This window comes from Myxine glutinosa, chromosome 7 (assembly GCF_964187855.1).
Source record: "Myxine glutinosa chromosome 7, kmMyxGlut1.1, whole genome shotgun sequence".
Classification (NCBI taxonomy): Eukaryota; Metazoa; Chordata; class Myxini; order Myxiniformes; family Myxinidae; genus Myxine; species Myxine glutinosa.
In genome coordinates, this window is record NC_136267.1 from 58601139 (window position 1) to 58616659 (window position 15521).

General features: G+C 44.6%; 1 protein-coding gene across 2 annotated transcripts in view; it reads left to right on the plus strand.

Annotated features, from left to right (window-relative positions):
* LOC137431276 (receptor tyrosine-protein kinase erbB-4) overlaps window positions 1-10798 on the plus strand; it is a 136157-nt gene extending 125359 nt beyond the window's left edge. For both annotated transcript variants that reach the window (XM_068122425.2, XM_068122423.2), the window contains exons 23-28: window positions 1336-1482; window positions 1657-1754; window positions 1904-2047; window positions 2234-2284; window positions 5027-5369; window positions 9190-10798. In XM_068122425.2, coding sequence (XP_067978526.2) covers window positions 1336-1482; window positions 1657-1754; window positions 1904-2047; window positions 2234-2284; window positions 5027-5369; window positions 9190-9596 — 1190 coding nt within the window. In that variant the 3' untranslated portion in view covers window positions 9597-10798. The remainder of the gene's footprint in view (window positions 1-1335; window positions 1483-1656; window positions 1755-1903; window positions 2048-2233; window positions 2285-5026; window positions 5370-9189) is intronic.
* The last annotated feature ends 4723 nt before the right edge of the window (window positions 10799-15521 follow it).

The window sequence follows — 15521 nt, forward strand, 5'->3', positions numbered from 1 at the left end:
ACAGGGGAGTTATGGGAGGGGGGGTGGGGGGGGGTTACATCTGTCTGTCTGTCCGTCACGCTATCTCCTCCTAAACGGTTGGGCAGAAATTCACCAGATTCAGTATGTATCATCACCACATGGCACGAAGGTACAAGAGCAGCATCATTATAGCTGTGCCTCCTGGGGCAGGGTCGAAAGGTCAAATACCATGAAATGCAATTACGGGAACTTTTAAAACATTTTTTGATGAAACTTTGCATATGCAATCAACATTGGTGGTCATATGGAATATGTGTAAGGATTATTTTTTTTATTTGACCCTGGGTTCATGCCCTAGGTCATGGGCATCAAAACAGAAAAAAAGTTTTTTAATCTAAATTTAATATTGGGTCAGTCCCTGCTGGAGCCTTTTGCCATCTTTGAAGATTGTATTCATTAGGTGGGAAAGGTGGGGTTTGCGATGGGGCTCCATCACCTTCGCTCCAGTTATTATTGTGAGAAGAGGAAGAACCACCAAAGTGCAGACACGTGTATGGCAATTTGGTAAAATTGAAGATTGGTTTTACTGTTTGGAAATGTAACTGGGACAGAAAGGTTGTCATATTGGGCAGGTGCTCATATATGACGGTGGTGGGCTTGGGATCACAAGGTCCTGAGTTTGAATCCCGTTGAATTAACGCCAGGTGTGGTTGACTCAGCCTGTCATCCTTCCGAGGTCGGCAAAATGAGCACCAGATAACTGGTTGTAGAGAGGCACTGCAGCAGCGGCAGACGCGCCTACAGAAATGATGCAACCAGCAGCCGGGTGGCTGCACACGTACCACCCATATATGACGTGATTGATTTATCATATTTGAATAAATTGAAAGTTCTGCTGCTATTACCATGAATTATTGAAAGGCATTCATAATTATTATTTTTGTCTCTTTCTCTTTCTCTCTTTTGAGCCTGGTGTTGGCTTAGCGGATAGGGTGCCAGCTTGGGATCCTACGATCCTGGGTTTGAATCCCGGTCGATCGCTGAATTAACACCAGTGGGGTTGACCCAGCCTGTCATCCTTCCGAGGTCGGCAAATTGAGTACCAGTTCACTGGTAATTCCCTGTGTGTCGCAAGAGCTGACTAACAGGGTTGGCGGCAGGAAGGGCATCCGACCATAAAACATTGCTTCAAAAAGGGGGCCACGGTGCCCGAAAAGGCCAACCCCTGCTTTGCGGGGAAAAATGGCCTCTAAAAGTGGTTCTTCTTCATTCATAATATGAAAATTACAAACCGAGGTTCACTCAGAAGTATAAAATATGAATTGCAGAAATTGTATTATTGTGCCGTTCAAGAGCCGTTATCCATTTTACCAGGTGTCACAGTATGGGAGCTCATGACCTTCGGAGGAAAGCCGTACGAGGGGGTTTCTGCACGAGATATTCCAGAGCTTCTTGAGAAAGGGGAGCGTTTAACTCAACCCCATATATGTACCATCGACGTGTACATGATTATGGTGAAATGTACGTGTGCGGCGGAACAATTACTGCTGTTCGATATCGTTTCTTGCTCTCATCTACTTTGCGTTCAGGCTTTAGGCCTTGGTCCTACCACCGTCCATTCTGCTGAAAACATTATGGTCGAAAGAGATTATTTGAAATTTGAAGCATTTTTTTTTTGACCTCTCTGCCTGGCAGGTTGGATGATCGATGCAGACAGCCGTCCACGCTTCCGTGAGCTCGCTGCCGAATTCTCCAAAATGGCCCGCGACCCGTCACGCTACCTCGTCATCGAGGTGATGCTCGGACGTTCGTCATTTGCTCGGTTTAAATCTTCAACGTTCGTGTGCTACCGGCAGCACAACTGCCTGCCATGTTATCGCCATGGTGATTCCTTGAAATTTGCAGTTTGTTCATTAGAATCGCTTTATTTTTCTCTCCGAAGGATGACGACTGCATGAAGCTGCCAAGCCCGATGGACGGCCGCACCCTTCCGTTACTGGACGACGAAGACATGGGACAGATTGTGGATGCGGAGGAATACCTGCGCCCACAGATCTTCGGAATGCCACATTCTGGCCAATTGTCGGTACGGTTTGTCAGATGGACACCGTGTCCACATGAGGAGGAGCGTGCACAACAGAGGGTTGTATTCAGATTGTAGCAGAATTGTGTCTATGGATATATATATATATTCAGCATTGCTCATGAAAACAACATGAAAATGCAAATTTTGTTGAAATGTATCCACTGTTGCTGCTATATGTGTTTTCAGAGTCACGTGGGCACTGCTTCTCATGGTCATACGAGTAACGGCACTCTAGGGGTGAGTGGTGACGTTTATTAACAACCTCCGTCTACCCTCGCTCCCCACCCCGTCGTAACAATTTTCCTCACATCAACCAGGTGGTGTTGGGCTAGCGGCTAGGGTGCCTGCTTAGGATCCAAGGATCCTGGGTTCGAATCCCGGTCGATCGCTGAATTAACGCCAGGGGGGTTGACTCAGCCTGTCATCCTTCCGAGGTCGGCTAATTGAGTACCAGTTCACTGGTAATTCCCTGTTTGTCGTTAAAGGCGGCAAAAAGGGTTGGCGTCAGGAAGGGCATCCGGCCGTAAAACATTGCTTCAAAATAGGGGACCGAAAAACAACAACAACCACGGTTCCCGAAAAACAACAACAACCACGGTTCTCGAAAAAGGCCAACCCCCGCTTTGCGGGGAAAAATGGCCTCTAAAGGTGGTTATTTTTATATTATAACCAGGCCTCTCCACTATTAGTAATTACTCCATTAAATTTTGTAATCCAATATGTTATATTTGATAGCCTATAGGTACACGCATTCAATTGTGGGCTGTGTAGCCTGGGTTTGAATCCTGACCCAGCTATAAACTGTCAACCCAGAATTTCACAAGTTGGGTGATTCATCAATGTGTGTGACGTCCCCTCGGATGGATGTTAAACTGAGCGCTTTAATCTGACTGCCGGCATTAGTTGGTGGACGTTAAATATCCCACGAAGTCCTTCATGAGGAGTAGGCGAGTTATCAGATTATCTCGCACCCTGAACAAATTACAAATTCTTACCCTGGCTGATTGCTGGGGAGCCAATGGTAAACCACGGAGCATAACCCCTGCCCAGAAACTGCTTCACAGCACCAACGCTCTGTAGAGTATAATAATAATAATAATAATTCATTTATTTTGTATAGCGCTTTTCCAGAAGCCCAAAGGCGCTTTGACAGAGTGGAAAACATAATGCATAACAATACATGAAAACAACAATTGCAAAAAGACAAGAATCAATAGGGAAATATTTAAAGCAAAAGGAGGGAGAAGGAGAAGAGATAGTCAGGGGTTAAATGCTGTGGGTTGAATGTTGAATGCAGTGTTGAACAGGTGGGTCTTTAGTGATGTTTTGAATGTGGTGAGTGAGGAGGAGTCTCTAATAGTGTGAGGTAGTGAGTTCCAGAGGGTGGGAGCAGCGATGGAGAAGGCCCTGTCCCCCCAGGATCTGAATTTGGTCCGGATGGAGGGGGTCAGGAGGTTGGTACCAGCAGAGCGGAGGTTGCGGGTGGGAGTGTGTCTGGAGAGGAGGTCAGCCAGGTAGGATGGGGCCAGGTTATGGAGGGCTTTGTATGTCAAGAGGAGGATTTTGTACTGGATTCTCTGGGGGATGGGGAGCCAGTGAAGCTTGTAAAGGACGGGGGTGATGTGGTCACGGGTCCGGGAATGGGTGAGTATACGGGCAGCGGAGTTCTGAATGTATTGGAGTTTATTGGTGATTTTTGAGGGTGAACCATAGAGGAGGCTATTGCAGTAGTCCAGACGGGAGGTGATGAAGGCGTGGATGAGGGTTTCTGCAGCCGTGGAGGAGAGGGATGAGCGGAGACGGGCAATGTTTTTCAGGTGAAAGAAGGCTGTCTTTGTGATCTGTTTAGTGTATTTGTCGAAGGAAAGGGTTTGGTCAAAGATGACGCCAAGATTCCGGATGTGAGGGGAGGTGGATACTGGGATACCGTCGATGTTGAGGGCAAAGTTATGGGTAGATTTGGTGAGCGTTTTTGGGCCAATGATGATTATTTCAGATTTATCACAGTTAAGCTTGAGGAAGTTGATTTGAAGCCAGGATTTTATTTCAGTGATGCAGTTTGTCAGGATAGAGTGGGTGTCGGTGGAGACGGACTTGGTGGAGATGAAAAGCTGGATGTCATCGGCGAAGCAGTGGAATTGGAGACCATGACGGCGGATTAAGTGACCGAGGGGGGACAGGTAAAGGATGAAGAGGAGGGGGCCAATAACTGAACCTTGGGGGACACCTTGGGGGAGGGGAGCAGTGGGGGATTTGCAGTTATTGATGGAGATGAACTGGCGTCTGTCAGAGAGGTATGATTTAATCCAAGAGAGGGCAGTGCCGGTAACGTTAAAGGTGGATTCAAGTCGGGTGAGGAGGATGGTATGATCGATGGTGTCAAAGGCGGCGCTGAGGTCGAGGAGGACGAGAATGTTGAGGTTGCCAGCGTCAGAGGAGAGGAGAAGGTCGTTGGTGATTTTGAGGAGAGCAGTTTCAGTACTGTGGTTGGAGCGGAATCCAGATTGGAATGTTTCATACAGGTTATTGGCAGAGAGATGATGTTTGAGTTGAGTGGCTACAGCGCGTTCCAAAACTTTTGACAGTATGGTACATATCATCATCATTTAGCACAATGTGATATTGGCCTGCTACTGTTCCCTGTCTGTACCCGTCTCATGATGTCGAGGACGCAAGTTCTGATTCCATTTACCATTTGTGTCTGTCCAATGTCTACTAAAAAAAAAACAAAAAAAAAACCTAGAGGCCATTTTCCCCCGCAAAGCGGGGGTTGGCCTTTTTCGGGGACCGTGGTTGTTGTTGTTTTTTGGGCCCCTTTTTGAAGCAATTGTCTACTAGTGTCCTTATAATTAATGTAAGCGTACACTGACATCTACTAATGTCTTTGGCCTGCATGTGATTTTTGTACAAGCTCTTCCATGAGCCCTACGTCACTGGTTTAAAAAAAACAATTTTTTTTTTTACTTTTTCACCCAAAAGAACTCTACAGCCGATTCTTCATATGGCTCAGATCAGGGTGCCGCGGCCCCTCACATCCAGCCACAGCCACGTTCCCTGTCTCGCCCCGCCGGTGGACGCAGAGGCAGCAAAGGGGGAGGAAACGGAGATGGCACGCCCTCTGGGACTTTGAGGAATGGATGCTGTGATGACCCGAAGGTTTGGGGCCTAGCAAGAGATGAAAGCGCACGGCTTCGATACATCAGTGATCCAACCAGGATACAGCCACGCGACGAGATGCACGGAAATCATGCCATCGGTGGAAGAGTGGGAGTCGAGGGTGCTGCGGAATCGGATGGGCCAATGCCACACCTCGACAATCCAGGTTTATATTTTGATATTTATTCGCCTTGTGTAGTAATTCCAGAAAATAGTATTTCATCAATTTGGATTCCTTTACTTCAACTAGTGTTTGTTCTGATGGTAAATGACCAGAAACAGAATTCAAGCATACGAAATATTAGGTGTGGTTCACCTTTTGCATGATTGGCATCAGAAAATGTCAAGTTTGCATAATTTCTCCAAGTCGACAAATGACATCAAGTGATGCAATGGTCCCATCGTTTCATGGGGCAGGGGTTGAACGGAGGGAGAGGAGGAGGACTCCACAATGCGGAATGTGCACAAGTATCGTGCAGAGGTAGCTTTCACGCTCCTTGTGAAGTCCCGTAACCTGTGTTTACGTTGTGCTGAAATAGCCAATAGTTTCTGCTGCGTCGGCTGCTCACGGGTGTTTATGTGTACCTTTTAAACCCCCCTGAGTGGCCAACCTGGCAGGAACTACGGGCCATTCGTGAGACTGAAGCTAAGCAGCACGGTGGGGTTTCCATCATCACGTTGTGGTGATAATCAAGCTAATACCTTTGCACAATAAAGGGAAGGTGGCAAACATTAGCGAGGATAGCATGCGGTACCAGTCCTTGAAGACATTTCACATTTCACTTTTTTTTTTCTTTTTTTTTTGTATACAGAATCGAGGCTCGTGAAAGAGCTAACATTTATCAAACAAACAAACAAACAAACAAGCAAACAAAGTATATAAAAAGGGGAGCGGTAGACAAGATGGGGAGAGAAGGGGAGGAAGCACACAAACACAACATTTGAGAGCAGGGACATCGGGAGATGTGTGGGAGGGAGAGGGCTTGGGGGGAGGCAGGATAGGTATAAAACACAAGGACACCAAGGACTTCCAGGAAAGAAGTTGGTATTTCAAAAAAGTGGATTTGGGGTGAAATTAGCAGGGGTAGAAAAGATCAAGGTTTTGGATTGGGGAAGATAAGAGATGGTGGTGAACAGCTGTTTTAAACACTTGGAGGGAGGAGTGGGATTGAAGAGAGTGAGGGAGTTTGTTACAGAGGCGGGAGAAAAGAGGAATGAAGGAGTGAAGGTGAGCAGAGAGTCTTGATTTTGGCAGTTTAACCATAAGAGGGTTGCAGGCAAATCTTGCGCGACCTGAAGGAATATTTGGGGGACAAAGCCCAGAGAGAGCTAGGGGAGCAAGGCCGGAGAGGGGTCGGTAGAAGACGGAAAGACCACCAACCTGCCTGCGGTGAGTAAGTGAAAGGCCCTCGGAGATAGCGTCATTGCGGGAGATTCCAATGATTCTGAACGCTTTGGTTTCAACAGCGTGAAGACGAGCTAGGTGTGAGGCAGGAGCACCAACCCAGAGGGGAGAGCAATACTCCATTGAGCTGCGGATGAAAGCCTTGTATGTGGTGAGGAGCTCAGGTGTGCCAAGGAAGGACTTCGCACGACGGAGGATGCCCATTCGGCGACTGGCTTTGGAGGCCAGCTTGGAAATGTGGTTTTCCCAGGAAAGATCGTGGCAGATAGTGAGACCCAAAAGCTTGAGTGACAGAACTTCTTGGAGAGGATTATTCAGAAAGTAGATGGGAGGGTTGTCCAGTCGGTCTTTTCGGAGAGGCATCGTAAGAGTGTGAGATTTGTCAGGATTGAAAGACATGTTCCACTCGTTTGCCCAGTCTGTGATTTTGTCCAGGTCTGCAGAGAGTGAGGAGGCTGCAGACTGCCGATCTGAGGGATGAGGAATGGAGCGGCAGAGAGTGGAGTCATCAGCAAAGAGATAGAGAGGATTTTCAAGAGAGTCAGAGAGATCATTGATGAAGACCAGAAAAAGCACAGGGCCCAGAACACATGCAGGCGCCGGTCAAGCTGTGATTTTCCGAATCTGTGCAGCATCAGTTATGACCAATTGGTCGTAATGAAGCTATTCCATGTTGTCTCAATAATTGAAATCGTGAAGGATAAATAAATCAACACTTTTATACTCTGAAAAGCAAACATACAAGTAAATATGAAAATCTGTAAGATCACAATTAATAGAGCAGGTGTGACCCTGGGAAGGGCATCATTATGGCATGTGTGATGTGAGTCCACAGACTGAGTGTGCTCACTACATAAACGCGAACCAAGCTGTCCTGGACGGCCTCTTCATTTTGCTTGGCATAGTTCAGCTTGGCCAATAGCACCATTATTAAAACAAGTAAGGTACCCGTGCTACGCACGGGTGGGAGGCCAGAAGCAAACAGACAACGCAGAAACGGCGAATGCTAAAGCATGAAACCAATAAATTCCACATTCCTGTAGCACCTTCAGGAGCACGTCAGACATGGACAGCAAGTTCGTGAAGGACTTCCATGAAAAACGTACCCGTTCGCAAACAAACGGGTACGTTTGTTCCATACCCAGTCAATGGCGAATCTGCATATGGCGATGCGCGAATTCACGTTTAGAAAGTAGAAACCGTCACGGCATTTCGTCATTCACTTGAACTCGATATCTCTTTTTTCATTCCAAACAGCATAACTCCAATCACAAATTAAATAGCATTAATATAAAAAATAAACTTTTAACAACATTCGTGACATAAACAAATATTTAAATCCTGATGTGAAGTTCCGTATGGTTGGGTGAACACAATTACGAATTCAAAATCGTAATTGTATTCACTCAATTCCAATCATCAATTGATACTTTAACAAAACGATAAACACGATTAACATTTAATGATTTAACATTACGATTGAATGACGGTTGTATTGGGATATTATCAAACCTGCTCATTGCCGTCATCTGTCCACTTCCGCATTCGCGGCAGGTTCATAATTCTCATCAAAATCTAAACAGTATTTGTAGAATTTCAATAAAAGCCACATCACTGTTCATATCGGTAAATATTATTCCATCGTGTTTGGAAAAACTGGAAAATTGGAAAAATTGGAAAATTGGAAAAACAATATAGCCTATTTTACTCCAGGGGGTCCCAGGATTACCCACCCAAAATATCGTTGTGATTGGTTCAGCCGTTTTTGCGGTACCTGGGAACAGATGGACAGACGGACATTTGGTGAATTATAGTAAGATGCCTGTGAGTGCGGCCGACAGGATGGTGCAGACAGATGTAGCGTACTGACCATTGAGCTGTCGAGTCTGGGTTCAATTCCAGACCCGACTATAAACTTCGCAGACCGAGCGTGGCATCACAGTGTTTGGCATTCCTCGACGGTCATTAAGCTGGATGTCCTGTCTGGTAGACGATAAAGACCACACAGACTCTTTCGCAAAGAATAGGCAAGTTTTCGCCGGCATTCTGGCAAGATTCCTGCTTTAACCAGTTCCATTCGAACATCATGTCTGGCCAGTCGGTTGGTCAAAGACGAGGTAATCTCTGCCCTGCAACCCTCCCTACAAGGTGGGATTCATTGGAGTAGTCGTAGTAGTAGTAGTAGTAGTAGTAGTAGTAGTAGTAGTAGTAGTAGTAATCGTAATAGTAGTAGTAATCGTAATAGTAGACCTTTTTAAGTTCCCTGTGCTGAGAATACCATGACATGTACAACTCGAATAGCAGCCTGAGCACCACATGATCCATTTTAAGCATCTTCAGGGCAGTGCACAGAATGATCGCAACTTGTATAAATTTTTTTTGGCCTAATCACTGTATTTATTATATGATTAACATTAAATGTTGCTGCATGATATTTATGGTCAGAAATATAAAATACACCATTGTAACACCTTCTAAATGTCCTTTCAATATCGGTGTAAAGGTTGCCATTGTTGGTTTATAGTTTTCCCAACAAGGAAGTTTATTATTAATCAAGATCTCCATTGTTTTGTTGACACAGAATACATGAATCCCTTTCTGAACACGAGGTCACCAATATTTGAGACGCATCCGGATTACCTGAACATGCAGGAGCCAGGATGTGAAGGCATGCCGAGATTAAGGTCCATGGCTGTACCGAGCAGCGTCGAAAACCCGGAGTACCTGGAGCCGGACTGCGACCGCTCTGTCGACAACGGCCCGCAAGGCCCTCCTTGCGAAGCCTTTGATAACCCCGAGTATCTGCAACCTGCGGGGCCAGGGCAGCAACTGTCGTTGGAAAATCCGGAATACCTCGCGCTCACCGCCGAGAGCGATGCCATGCGTCACCGGGCAAACGGCTCAGCGATGGAGAATCCCGAGTACTTGTTGTCCGCTAGGCCTCGGCCTCCCATAGGACCCGCTCGTGCACTGGACACGTTGGTATGACATGCGCTCACAACCAATCGAGCAGATGAAGGATGTGCGTGGGATTTATGTAACAAAGAGAAAAAAAGAAGGGAATGTCTTGTGGCCATGGGCATCATTGAGATGCCCGTGATGATAAGGTACTCGATCGAGACTGTTTTACCTTTTCTTTTGTTTTTGACATTCGGCACAACTTCCATCAAGGTATCATCACTGTATCAACCTCGAGTAGGCCTGCACAGCTTGTGCCAGGTTGGGGCTTCAATTCCAAATGCCACAGCTAACTGTGGAGCTGATCAGCCATAGGTGTTGCACTAGAAAGGTGAACCTTCTGCAATGACGTCACCAATAGCACCAGCACCTGAATACAAGTGTTAGCAACATCTCCATTTTGCCAATTCATGGGAACATTGATTGAAATCAGAAATACTGTCTTCTTGCACTATTCTAGTGAAGTTTTCATTGATGAATTTGGTCTGCTGCTTGCATCACTAAGGTGTGGCGACACCGCTGAAGCAACGCCCCTTGAGATTAGGACAGGAATTTAGAAGTTCACCAGGTACCTATGCACTTTGAAGGGCACACTGTGGGATCTTTAACATTTGAAGGACGGCCTACTCGTTGACACAGCCTCTTGCGTGAAGGATGACAAGATGTGCTGGGAATCTTGTCGGCCTCGTCCTGCACTGCAGGACAGAAATACCGGGAAAACCCTGAACCACTTCCCAAGGGGAACAAGTGTGTATCCCAATTCATGGGATTCCGAACACCGTTGACTTTGTTGGCAGGACCAGCAAATAATCCCATCAGCACCGATTGTTTCCACCGGTGTTTGTACAATCAGGAAACAGTGTTAGCTGTACTCGACCATGACATGTAGCGAGCCTATCGAGTGAATATTACAAACTATCCAGTTTTTCACTTGCTCTCTTATCACTTGTAAATACTGTACATTCCAGAGTGTGGGGTTTTTTTTTGGAAAGAAAAGGAGGTTTCTTTGGGTTGTAAAACGGGGAAGATACAGGTACGAGGATTAACAACCGCCTGGAACAAATGTGGTTAGGCAAAACACAATCGAGGAAAAGCCTTTTGGTCGCTTTGTAATACAAGGAATTCCACATTGGTAATGATCCATGTTCATTTTCCACCGTTTGGAGATACGAGGATGAGAAGGGCATTGGTTGTACGTACGTGGAACTTGGTTAAATATGTGCGTTTCTTTCCCACCTAGTACTTGTACAATTTATTTATCGGCAGAGCGTCGAGTCTCACGTTTGTCCAAGAAAACATGCATTCGCTCGTCCAAGGATCGCCCGGGAAAGGAAAATATACACAAAGAATTAAGTTAAGCACCCCCCCGTTTTTTTACAACCTCGCACATTACAAGTTTGTTGTCGTCAAAACAGTGTAATATACCCATGATATTGCTATATTTTCTGGAGAAGTGATATTATGGTCACATAAAAACATAACAATCATGCTGTTTTCAATATTTTATTCTGAATAATTTAAGGTGAAATTTTTTGGGAATTTTAGGCATATTTTCACCTCAATTTAAGTATGGAGCTATAGGTCCATCACGGACAGTGTGGATGACGTTTATGTTTTCTAACGTACAGTCATTGTTCTGAGAAGACCTCTAGCGATCTTTGCGTCAATAACGTGTGTAGGACCCACGTGATCGGATGGAGCAAGGTGCTGTGACAACCATCCCCTGGCCTGCGTACAGTCCTGACCTGAACCCCCTCGAGCACGTTTGGGACATGTTGGGACGACAAATTGCGAAGATGGTCCCTCCAATAGCCAATCTGGATGAATTGGAACGTGCATTACATCGGGAATGGAACAACCTGCCACAGCAACGCATACGACGGCTTACAGGGTCTATGAGACGTAGGGTTGAGTCAGTGATCCGATCACGTGTGTCCTACACACGTTATTGACGCAAAGATCGCTAGAGGTCTTCTCAGAACAATGACTGTACGTTAGAAAACATAAACGTCATCCACACTGTCCGTGATGGACCTATAGCTCCATACTTAAATTGAGGTGAAAATATGCCTAAAATTCCCAAAAAATTTCACCTTAAATTATTCAGAATAAAATATTGAAAACGGCATGATTGTTATGTTTTTATGTGACCATAATATCACTTCTCCAGAAAATATAGCAATATCATGGGTATATTACACTGTTTTGACGACAACAAACTTGTAATGTGCGAGGTTGTAAAAAAACGGGGGGGTGCTTAACTTAATTCTTTGTGTATACATACCGGAACATGACGACTGTAATTTGAACTGTGAGCAAAGATCTTTATACATCTTAAAATGTCTCGTCCAACAAATCACAACTTTGGTGACTTTCAATGTTTGCTACCTTTCATCGATAAACTGTTTTACAAGGGCCAGGGTGTGTATAGATCCATTTAGAATCCTGTTACCCGCACTTCAAATGAATCGTCGCGTTTGTTTTACAAATGATCTTCCGAACACTTGTGATATTTCAAATCTTGCTGGGATCTTCAAAGGTTTGTAACAGTTCTGCTCACATAAATGATCAAAAACTATATCTGTGGAAGTGTAATTAGACCGTCCACCCATAGTGAGACAGTGAGAGAGTGAAAGAGTGAAAGAGTGAAAGAGTGAGAGAGTGAGTGTGTGAGTGTGTGTCTGTCGAGGCCACAACCTTTTTCCCATTTGAGCTTTTGTCATAGAATTTTCAACAAACCTCTATTATGAGATGGACAACACAAATTAATAATAATCGGTTCAAAAGTCAAGGTCGCATAAGATCGTCCATTTTCATCCAATGGACTTGAAATTTGAACAGAATTTGCATATTCAGTCACTGAATTGTCTCACCAATCAAAAGCTAGAAATCGATTGTTTTTGAGGTCAAAAGGTCAAAGTCGCAGTGACTGATTTTGCAAATACCAGTCTATGACTGCTTGCTCGTCTGTTCAGGTCATAACCTTTTACCATTTGAGCTTTTGGTATCAAATTTTCAACAAACTTTTATGTGTCATGGAAAATAGATTCCTTCCTCCCGTGTTCTTTTCTGGGAAATATACCCAGACAATTTGTAACCTCCGCTACCGAAGGTGGATGGAGGTTATGTTTTCACCCCTATCTGTCTTTTTAAACTCTTAGCCCACAATGACAGAGGACTTTTGTAAATGGGGCATTGAATCGCCACTCATGTTCGCCAACAGGTGTATTGTCTGCATTGATGACTACTTTGAGGTCTGCAGAAGTTATTTGTTCTATTGCAGTTTTGAACATTTTATAAGACTTGCTTTCATGCAGCAATTTTTTTTGAAAAAGCAGGACAATATGGGGCTTGACACATCGTTGCACACTTCGACTTTTGTGATCTCTTACGAAATATATTTGAAGAAACTTGTGTTCTTCGTTTATGATCCAGCACAATGGTAAACTTGTCCTCGAACCTTAGGCTGCTGGGCCATATAAGTTCACGGTTCACGTTTCACGGTTCACGTTCACGTGAACAATCGGACCCTGGGCCATAGGATTTCACGCTTGGCTGTTCACATGTTGCGCGCCAGTTCTGCTTTGGCCGAGTAACCGTCAACATGGACTCTTCGGATGAAGAAGATTGCCTCATTCTGCTTCTACTAAGACGGAGGAAGAGAAAAAGGCACAGAATTTGGAGCCGAGAGCACTTCCTTCTGAGAGAAACCCGTGGTGAATTCCACCGAACAACTTCTCACTCTGTCTCTGTCTTTATCACTGTCTCATTCACTCTGTATGTCTGTCTGTCTCTCTCTCTCTCTCTCTCTTTCTCTCTCTCTCTCACACACACACACACACACTGACACACACACAAACACACATACACACACATTGACACACACAAACACACACACACACACACACACAATTAAACAACCACACACACACACACTGACACACACACACACTGACACACACACACACACATTGACACACACACACACACACACAATTAAACAAACACACACGCGCACACACCCGAAAACAATAAACCTTAACCTGTCGGTGAATTCAGACGCCCATTCAAGTTCTCCCAAACTTGTGCCTTCTGGTCCTTGTCTTTGTAATCCGCCACACGCGGATCCCACAGCAGGGGCCTTGCTCTCACTAACTCGATCAACTGTTCTCGGTAGTCGTCCATTTTGTTTCGGAAGTTTTGCCCGGATGTCAGTCTAAAAATAATCAGGTCGACCGAGATCTCCGTTTTCACGCATAGAAAAAGTGTGCATGTTCATTCCGCCTTTCACGCGTGAAACGTGACACGTGAAACATGAAAGGCGTTCTATGGCCCAGAGCAAGTCATACTACGTTTGTTCATTTTTCTTTACACGCGTGACCAAACATTTGCACCAAAGGAAGTCATTTGAAAAGAACAACTATTTATGTTTGTTGCCCAAGAAATGTTTAGAATGCTGTTTCTCCAAGCAGTAAAAACTTGTGGTTCAGGAGGGTCTTGAACTGGAGTAAGAAACACCTTCCCATTTAAACATGTTTAAACATGTTTAAACAAACATTTAAACATGTTTAAAGCTAAGGCTTTCACCATTCCATTTTGTTTGCACTACAGAAAGAGCTTTTGGTATGACATTTTCCCCGCCGCTCTGACAAGGTTGGAGATGGATGGGGACATTAATATGAGCTCCGACCGACCAATCATCTGTGCATGTACTTTTTCTGTACGCGATATTTCAAAAACTGTTGAACATTTAGCTTTCATATTGCAGACTCATCTCTCATGCCATTATCTCAAACTGATTAGATCATGGCTGTGATTGGCTGAATTATATTGCCATGGCAACTATCTCGATAACTTGGCTTGTGTACGTGATATTTAAAAAACAAGACCGAATGTCTTGCAGTGGCGTAGCCGGTCTTGTAAAATATTATAAACCACAAACACACATGATTACCTTTTTAAACAATTGCTAATGCTGTCTATAACATTAAACAAAGAAATTTGGAAGAATCCCGACATCCGTGAGGTAAGTTTTATTTACAGAACTGAGCGAAGATCTACTGTAATGTAGATTATACCCCACAAGGGTTGGGTACATACTGTTTTGTTGGAAGAGACGTAACGCCGATGCTTCGATATTTGATGGTCATTTTAACAATCGGTTTATTTGCGTTTCACACTGAATGAAAAACGTAAAGGTAGAGCATGGCGATTGTGATATATAACAGGTTCGATGATATGTTCGGCATGAACGGCATATAAATCAAAATGGCGGTGTGGAGAGTCAGCCGCCGTACCCCCGTAATAACATCAGACGTAATCGCATCACCCTGTCATGTGACCAGATCCTCAGCTCAGATTGGTATACGTTTGAGGGGACGTACATACATACATACATACATACGGACAAACACTGTTCTAGACGGCTTTGCCCTATGGGCTACGCCGTAAAAACATTCACATATATTCTTTCATATTACACATACCACCCAAAAGGTGGGGTTACCTGGAATATCAGCTCCTTGTTTTTTTTCTTTGAAGAGGGGCAGGAGAGAAAAATTTGATGCTTCTATCTGGAGTTGCGATTTTAAAAGGGCACTAACCTTTATTACCCTCATCAGAGGAGAGGGTATTGCATTTGAGTGTTTGTGCGCACAGGATAAATATGATTTTCTCTGCAACCGTTAGTCCGATTGACAGGAAATTTTCATGATAGGTGCGCCGCCTCCTGTATAATTTTTTAAATAATGACGTCGTAGGTCAGTGGCACGGGAGCCATCTTGGAAGAACCAAAAAATTTTGCACCTCTATATCTCCGAAAGCGCTGCATAGAAAAAATTAAGACATGGCTCATTGTAAAGAACTCTCCACGGGGAATAACATGTTAATGATGATGTCATAGGTGCCTCCATTATGACGTCATAATTCGACAAGTACAAAACTTCATCCGATCAA